Here is an 8803-nt window from a genome sequence, read left to right as displayed (position 1 = left end):
GTCAGACCATGTGGCTTACTTTTTCATGCAAAAAAGCTTCCCCAGTCTTTTGTCTTTAAACTCTTACACTTTCATGAAAAGATAGATCACTTTAGCCTGTTTGCTTTAGCTACTACCTTCTTAAAAGCAACAATGTTATCTTACAGGGTCTTTCAGATTTTCTTTTTGTCTTCTCCTTGATGCTTTCCTGGTGAGGGAAACGATGAATTCGAAGAACATATATGGCGAGTGGTGTGGCGACTCTCTTAGGTTCTGAGGTTTGTAGATATACTTCTTCCCATTTCCTTGTCTAATCTTTAACTAATATACTTCATTCAATCCAATCTTTAACGAAGCACATACAAACTTAGTATGGTAAAGTATTTTCCAAATTTTATGGTTTTATCAGTGTTTTTGAGCTATCTTGATTGGTGCTTTAAACTTTTAAAGAAACTGCCTTGGGAATGTCATATTTTCAAAGTACATTATTCATGAAAAAGATGACAGAAATCTACCTTTTCCACCTTTATCACATGACTGGTAAAGGTAACTAACTTTATTCAGCTGTGCCTTTCTTGTCCCCCATTTGTCAAAGTGAAAGCTGGACTTTTTATACTTGTTTAAGATTTATTTACTGAATAATCTTCGTTTGTTTGGTTTATAGTAACTAATCTCGTTTGTTTGGTTTATACTTTACTTTGCACTAACTTCGTCTCCTTTTCCTCGTAAATCTCAAATTTCAAAAGCTCTTTTATATGTTCAAGTTGTCTAGATGTTTGTGCAGATTTGTGAAATTAATAAAGATCTACATAAATTACTTTAACCATAATAAACGTCTTTCTCTATTAGTATGTGCCGAAGGTGGACCTCTCTGAAAGTGAAAACCCCTATAAAAAGCTTTTAGTGAGAAGGCACCACTAACTTGGTAACCTCAACCAAAACCGAGTTGATAAAGCCAAAACTACTAGTCTTTTTTCAATTCTAAACATTTAAAAAAAAAATTATTCTACCGATTTACCACAGATGTACGAAGGAAAGATGATGCGTATATACTATTATGAAGAGTGGTAAGTTATTTACCGTCTTTAGAATTTTCTTTTAGGTGTGATACCAAGTATAATCGCTGGTTTGCTCTATAATGCCTCATTATTTGTTTATCTGCTTCTTGCTTCTTAGTTCATGGGTTTTCTATATGGTAATTTCAGTTTGGGATTTGTTAGATTGGGTCTAACAAAATTTAGTTTAAACTTACCACACTTTATTCACTTCTAATAATTGCTGTGAGCTTTATTTAGATTATCAACAATCCTAAATGTACATTTTTTTTTATGGCAGGACGAAACACGGATAGTATGAATACAGGGTCGTGGAGACATGCACATACAAAAATGGAAAAGAAATGTAATACTTTTGACATTCCTGGTACCCAAAATCTTCTCAACTTCATATTATATATTTCTCTGAGGTGACGGAATTTATCAACAATGACATCGTATTTTCCATTTTATTTTCGTTTGGAAAAACTTCTGGTTACATGCACCTTTGAAAGTCGTAAGTAAGTACAAGCTAGATCGCCTCTCTTATCTTTTTAGGAACATTTGCATTAGCTACACATTCCTCTATAGTTTTTCTTCTTTTCTGCATTTAGTGAAACTTTACTCGATCGTGTAAATATATATCTTACTAAATGATAGATGCCATTGTTGCATCCAAAGTGATATATTTGTAGAGCTCTTGGATAACATATGCTTCCATCGTTAGCATCCATGACTTTCACTGTCTTGAGCTGTAAAACAATTAATGTCCACGACAAAAGAAGCTCAGCCACCTAAACTGACATTTAGTGGTTGATAGCTAACAAAAACAACGCTTAAAACCACACGATTTAGGTCATATAATATTTGACTGACTTTATAAATTAATGGTGACATTCTTGTTCTTTCCCTTCTTTTTTTTTTTGAATTTGTCATGTTCTCGAGGTTTCTTGTGACGATGCTTTTTTCTAGCAGATGTTCCAGCAATGTTGGGCGTAACGGTTGAGAAAAGTATGTGCTAATTTACTATTCTAAATGAAGAGTAAGCAAGAAGGTTTTGAACGGTGATATCTTGTTCCTCTTTCTGGATTGAATAATATATTCCTGAGTTTTAAAGACTAATGCCTTTTAGACCACTATCATATAAAACTAATCGTTTGCTATATATACGTAACAACCATTATAATCTGATTACTACAGATAAAAAAGAAATTACCAAATAGATTTCCTGGCCTCATTTCTCTGTATTAATCCAATAAGGGTTGCTACCATGTGAACAGTTGAAAATAGAGGAATAATGAAGATTATACGTATGCATGCGTGTGTGATATATATGTTTGTTACACGTGTGTGGCATATTTATTCTTCTTGGTTTTACAGTCACCACTCTCGTCACTAGTTGGAATTTCTTCTAGGACTCTTACTGATGCTGATGATATGGGAAATACGAGCATCTTGATTTCATTTCGCTTTGTAAGTATCAAGAGTTCAGTATATTACTGCAGATATATAAGGTTTATAGTTTGTTCTTGTAGATCATCTCGAATCATGATTTTCACATTATATTACAATAGGTACGGTGTAGGGTTAAACATTTGTAGCATAGAAAGTCCGAGCTTTTTAGACGCGTTGGTTTGAAACTTAGGAGAAGAAGCAATTCAGTTGTTTTAGCTGAACTTTACAACCAAGTTGTTTTCAAAAGAAGAAAAAAATAGAGGAAAAGAAGGGTTTAAGTGACATCACATATATCATAATTAATACTTAATTATAGTGCTTTCCTTAATTTTTTTAATATTTTCTTTACCTGCTTCTTCCATTCATGACTGTGGTCCACTCTGCGAGGAACCCTAATTCAACAAGCAATTCGAATCTCTCTTTTTCTAGTTTTAATTAAACTTTTGTAACAATTTTCTTGTTTTTTTAAACACATTTTTAAATTCGTCGTTTTTAGCCATTCTATAAACCCTAGGATATAAGCTTGATCCTTCATGGAATGAAACCATATATATACACCACGCATGAAGATCCGGATTGGGTTATCTAGGCACTGTTCGTTTGTCAAGCCTCATGTGTATATGTTTATACCTGCAGGTAAGGTAAAAATGAGTTGATATGACAATATGGTAATGCAAATCAGGGTATCATATTTCATTTTCACCTACAGTTACTGAATGCACTAAAATATCCTATAGAAACCGACAGATTTGATGTCCTCATTTGGTAAAACATCTTCTTGTTTGATTTTTCTCTAATTCTTAATTAGATTTTGTTTTCTTGATATCAAGTCGTTCGATTTGAATTTTCTGCACGGAACCTATGATCTTCATTATATAGAAGACACAGAAGAAAAAGACAAGAGCTCAAGATATGCCATTGGGTGCAGTACTAAGGCGGAGGTAGAAAGTCTTATAGGTTTCAAAGATGGTGGAGATATAGATCATTTCCTGCACCCACCTCTCCCCTAACCAGCTCCACCCTAGTGGTCAAAACCTGTCACATCAAGCCTGTCACCATCATCATTAGTAAGTTTTTTCTTCTGATAATACCAAAACTTGCCCCTGTTACTTTGATATCCTTATTTGTCTGTCCAAGTGTCCAATGTCCATTACTATTGCTGTCTGAATTTTCATTGAATGCGCCTTAGGAAACAATTATGGATGGTGAAAAATGGTTCCTCACCCATTATAACTAGTACTGATGGTCTCCTGCACAATTTATATACTTTGCTATATATGGTTAGCACTGTTAATCAACTTTATTCGGTGTTACAATCTATATATCCTATATAAAACATTTCGTGCTGATGTTCTGATTGGAATCTTATGCTGTGAAAACAATCTTTTGCTTTGTTAATTGTTACATATTAATATCATATTTACTGTAACTATAACTATAACTAGTATACTTTCCCTGATGTTACAAGTTTCTTCATTTGGTATCTTTTCTTCCTAGAAAAGGCAATTTTGGGGATTGACAATCTCTGCAAGTATTACCTAAATTTTGCTATATAAAGACTTTATCATGATGTGTCAAACAAGATATTAAAACGGTCATATATCAAACCCACTTTGCATCTTTTACTTTCATCTTCTTGATTCTTGAAACATTAATTCTCATTTTCAGAGACAAGCTCTTAGGGTTCACTGCTTGCATTTGGTATGGAATTGGTTGATCGTAGCCTTGGATAAGTAGAAAAATAGAATTAACATATAGCTACCTATATGAATTAATTAATATGCCATGGAAATGGATGATGCGAGGAAACCTAATTTTGCGTGCCAGAGGAGATGTGTCTTCTTTGGCCACCCTTTTGTTGCCATGTGTTGTTGGCGCTGACTTCTATTTCAAATCCTCTCTCTTTTTATTTGTCATTCCAATGTTTAAAATAATACAACCTAACAGTTTAGCCCTCCTGTCAAATTGCCTTTATTGCCCTTCACCTCCCTCATCACCTACTCGGAGAAAATCTTTTATGGATTTCATAAAAAAGATGATGAAACCCTTCTTGCTTTTAGTATTAGTTGATCTGTGTCTTTTCTTGTTTTTGTTTTGTTGAATCTATATGAGCAGAAAACCTAGACTAGAGTTTTGGATTTTGATCAAGAGAGACCAAAGCAATATATAACTATGTGTTGTTATTCACCTAGACAAAATGCAGGGTTTGGTGCTAGGGCATATATAGTGATGGCTACTTATGAACTGCTTCCCAATTAAGGACAAATAAAAGATCGAATGGTATGTGTTTGTCCATTGGAGACGGCTGTCCCCGAGATGATACCAATGTTGCTTTAAGACAAGAGGAAGAATTTACATTGAATGATTTTTTCACACACTGGTAAGGGAATGCGTATATGAGAGGATAAAAGAAATAAAAAATTGATTAGAAAAATTGGAATTGAAAGGTGAAAGGGACATGGTTGTTTTGGTAGGCGAATAGGAAAGGTGCACGTGGTGAATGGACATGAAGAGAAAAGGAAGCTAGGTTTAATATAAATTGGAATAAGAAGCAGTTAGTGGTTGTGAAGGAAGGAAGGAGGCAAGCAACCAAATCTCACAGAGACAATTATAACAGTATAGATCAGAAGGAAGAAAAGAAGAGAGAGAGACCGTTGTTGATTAGATAAAGAAGATCATCTAACATGGGAAGATCTCCTAGCTGTGATGACTCTGGTCTCAAGAAAGGTCCTTGGACTCCTGATGAAGATGAGAAACTTGTCAACTATGTCCAAGAGCATGGTCATAGTAGCTGGAGAGCCCTTCCCAAACTCGCTGGTACTTCTTTTTCTGTTTTTTGTCTTTTTCTTTTATTAGAAGCGTGATCATGAGATTAAAGCTTCTTATGTGATTCTCTCTTTTCAGGTCTTAACAGGTGTGGGAAGAGTTGTAGGCTAAGGTGGACGAACTACTTGAGACCAGACATCAAGCGAGGGAGATTCTCTCCAGACGAGGAACAGACTATCTTGAACCTTCACTCAGTTCTTGGAAACAAGTAATTATTTATGATCTTCTGATTTTTTTTTTTAAGTCAACGGCTTTGTGTACCAAATGATCTTATACGCTCTTGCTTGTGAATGATGATGTTTTAAGGTGGTCAACGATTGCAAACCAGTTACCTGGTAGAACAGATAACGAGATCAAGAATTTCTGGAACACTCATTTGAAGAAGAAGCTGATTCACATGGGTATTGACCCAATGACTCATCGTCCAAGAACCGATATCTTCACCGGCTTATCTCAGCTCATGTCTCTGTCCTCTAACCTGAGAGGCTACGTTGATCTGCAGCAACAGTTTCCAATTGATCAAGATCACCACACTATACTGAAACTCCAAACCGAGATGGCCAAAATCCAATTGTTCCAATACCTTCTTCAACCATCATCTTTCATGAATAGCGTTAACCCTAATGACTTGGACTCTCTCAGTCTCCTTAACTCTATTGCCTCTTTCAAAGAGACCAACAGCAACAATCTCGACCACCTTGGTTGCCTCGGTTCATATCTTCAGGACTTCAACAGCTTACCACCCCTTAAAACCCTAAACTCCAACATGGAACCATCATCTGTTTACCCCCAGAATCCTGATGACAACCACTTCAAATTCTTCACTCAGAGAGAAAACCTACCCGTGTCCCCGGTCTGGCTCTCGGATCCGTCCATCTCAACTCAGAGTTTGATGCCTTCTTGTGTTGTGACAGATGATCTGATTAGAAACCAGTACGGTGTTGAAGATGTCAACAGCAATATCACTTCTTCAAGCGGCCAAGAATCAGCAGCTTCAGCTTCAGCTGCATGGCCTGATCATCTATTGGATGATTCTATATTTTCCGACATTCCTTAGCCCTTCTTTTGGTCTTTTTCAGGTATGTTTTGGAGGCAGTCAAATCGAATTTACTCTTGGAACTGTGCTTGTTGGAAAATTTTATTAATTTGCATATCTATATATATTATAGAGACATCATATATGTATGTGCTCATGTTGTAGAATGTACAGCACAGTACATATTTCATAACTCATATGCATGTTATTGTCAATGTTCTTTATAGCATATACATGTCTGTACCCCTCACCGAGTTTTAATATATAAAGATTTTTGTGAAGTGGAGATCACTTGTAGTATTAGTTTGTATGTTATTGAATAATTAGGGTTTTTGATAATAATATGGATCTTTTGTTTTACCCTTCCTGGTGATAACATTCGGATCATTCATCAATATAGATATGATCATAATAACTAAGACCATTCTCAACAACAACAAAAAGACAACTAATAGGCAAACTGTTATTATGTTAATGAAACACACGAAAATCAAAGAGCAGTTTGTGTGTATCTCTACTTTTTTGCTAAAGTAATTGACCTAAGCAGAAAATTAAACAAATTAAAGTTAGTAAGTAGTATAAGTAGAGTTTAAATATGTTACATATGAAGACCATACATTTTAGAGCGAGTTGTTTCATTATCATTCATGGAGTTTGAAGGTTGATTGATTTGATTGCCAAAGATCAAATAATGGAAGAAGTGAAGAAAGCACATGTGATCTGCTGGCTAACTATTATATAAAAATGCCAAGTAGACATTATATTATCTAGTAATTAAAACTTAAAAGACGAAAGTATGTGATGTCAGTCAGATAAAGTGATATCTCATTAGGTTTAGAAATCAAATCATTCTTTGAGTCCTTTTTTTTTTTTTTAATAATCTTCGTTAAAAGTTGAATTGACTCTTTAAATTGAGGCTTGCCGTCTTGGGCAAAAGATCTTGTGCTATTAGCGTATTCTACTCTCATCCGTATCCGAATAGATCATGTTTGGATTTTTTTTGTCAATGAATAATGTATGTTAATAACTGGTTATTCATATTCAATGTAACTAGATTTTAAGGTGCCGTAACAATTTTTTAAAAAATAATAATATTTTATTTTTTTTTGTTTTTTATATTTAGTTTGTTTTGTTTAATTAAATAATAATTTTGTTTGGATTGTCAATTATTAGAACAATAATAGGGGAAATCAATACATAAATATGTAATTTATAAGCTATTGTCGGATTAAGTCATAATTTTACTAATGATTTAATTGTTTTACAAAATTTTAGTTAAATTACCATGATTTAATATGTCTAATATTCTTATATTAGTGGTATTGACCAAATAATTAAAGAAAGATTTAACCCGTGTTTCAAAATCGAATTAATAATATTTTATATTTATACTAATGTTAATTCAAACCGTCATGTTAATAACATGTCCCGCTATATAACAACAACCCGTCATATTAGTGGTTTAACCCGTATTTCAAAACCGTCATATTAGTGGTTTTGGTTGTGCGTTGTGTTTTGTTTGTGAAGTTGATATTTATACATGGAAAATGCTTGATGAGCAAGGAGTTTACGATCCGTAGCAATAAAAGAGAGATTTTAGTGTTTTCCTATTTGAGTTGATAACATTATCGCATAATAATATTCAGTTTCTTAACACGTTATATATTATATTAAATGTTTTTTATGCTAAAGTTAAATATACCCGATTATTGAGTTTTTAAAGTTGGGTTCTCGTTTTTATGACCTTTATTAACGTTATAATAATTATTGCGATTGTAATCATTTGTTACTCAAACTCAGTTGTGTCATTTAAATTTAAGAGATCATACAGTCCCTAAAGATCTATTAAAATAGGTTTGGAGATTTTTATGGGATTAAAAATTTAATGCGTAAAGTTGTTTTTGGTAAAATCGAAATGTATAGATGTTGTCAAGCTATTTATGGCAATAAATATATCAAATTAGGTCGATTTAAATAGTTTTATTAAATGAGTTTTCAGGAATTGTTATTTTAGAAAAATAGTTAGGGGTTAATGTTGTAAATAAAACAATTTAAATAACCAAAACTTCGAGAGCATAACCCAAAATGTACTTCAAAACATTTTCTATTATGAAACTCAATTTAGAAATGGTTAAACATGTTTATTTTTTACTCTATTTTATGTATATAACTTAACTTGTTAGAAACTACAATAACAAATAAGTTTTTTTATGTTAGAATACAGATATACTAAAATTTATAAACAAGAGATCCATTAATAGGCCCATATAAAGGACAACTATGTAATAAGGCCTGGCATTAAAAGACGACAAAAAAAAAGGTTTTTTTTAGGTCAACGAAAAAGTCAACAAAAATATCAAAAGTTCTTTTTCTTTCACAGGAGGATTTTTATTCTAAGTTCAAAGATACATCGTGAAACAACAAAACAAGATTAATACACTTGATCTTACTCTTACTTCACTGAAGAACAAAA

At 33.3% G+C, this 8803-nt stretch overlaps 2 protein-coding genes across 3 annotated transcripts in view; one reads left to right on the top strand and one right to left on the bottom strand.

Annotated features, from left to right (window-relative positions):
• Window positions 870–6611, top strand: LOC104708071 (transcription factor MYB39-like). 2 transcript variants are annotated; one of them, XM_010424556.2, is made up of 7 exons: window positions 870–1046; window positions 1315–1380; window positions 1989–3535; window positions 4661–4848; window positions 4943–5285; window positions 5373–5502; window positions 5601–6611. In XM_010424556.2, the coding sequence occupies exons 5-7, from the start codon at window positions 5153–5155 to the stop codon at window positions 6349–6351; spliced, it is 1014 nt and encodes a 337-aa protein (XP_010422858.1). In that variant the 5' UTR covers window positions 870–1046; window positions 1315–1380; window positions 1989–3535; window positions 4661–4848; window positions 4943–5152; the 3' UTR covers window positions 6352–6611. The 2 variants fall into 2 exon arrangements, with proteins under 2 accessions (XP_010422858.1, XP_010422859.1); XM_010424557.2 differs by having other exon boundaries at window positions 1315–1401.
• Window positions 8502–8803, bottom strand: part of LOC104709854 (probable LRR receptor-like serine/threonine-protein kinase At5g10290) — a 4593-nt gene continuing 4291 nt past the window's right edge. The window contains exon 11 of the mRNA XM_010426405.1: window positions 8502–8516. Coding sequence (XP_010424707.1) covers window positions 8502–8516 — 15 coding nt within the window. The remainder of the gene's footprint in view (window positions 8517–8803) is intronic.

This window comes from Camelina sativa, chromosome 8, assembly GCF_000633955.1.
Source record: "Camelina sativa cultivar DH55 chromosome 8, Cs, whole genome shotgun sequence".
Taxonomy (NCBI): domain Eukaryota; kingdom Viridiplantae; phylum Streptophyta; class Magnoliopsida; order Brassicales; family Brassicaceae; genus Camelina; species Camelina sativa.
This window is presented reverse-complemented; position numbering and strand designations above follow the sequence as displayed.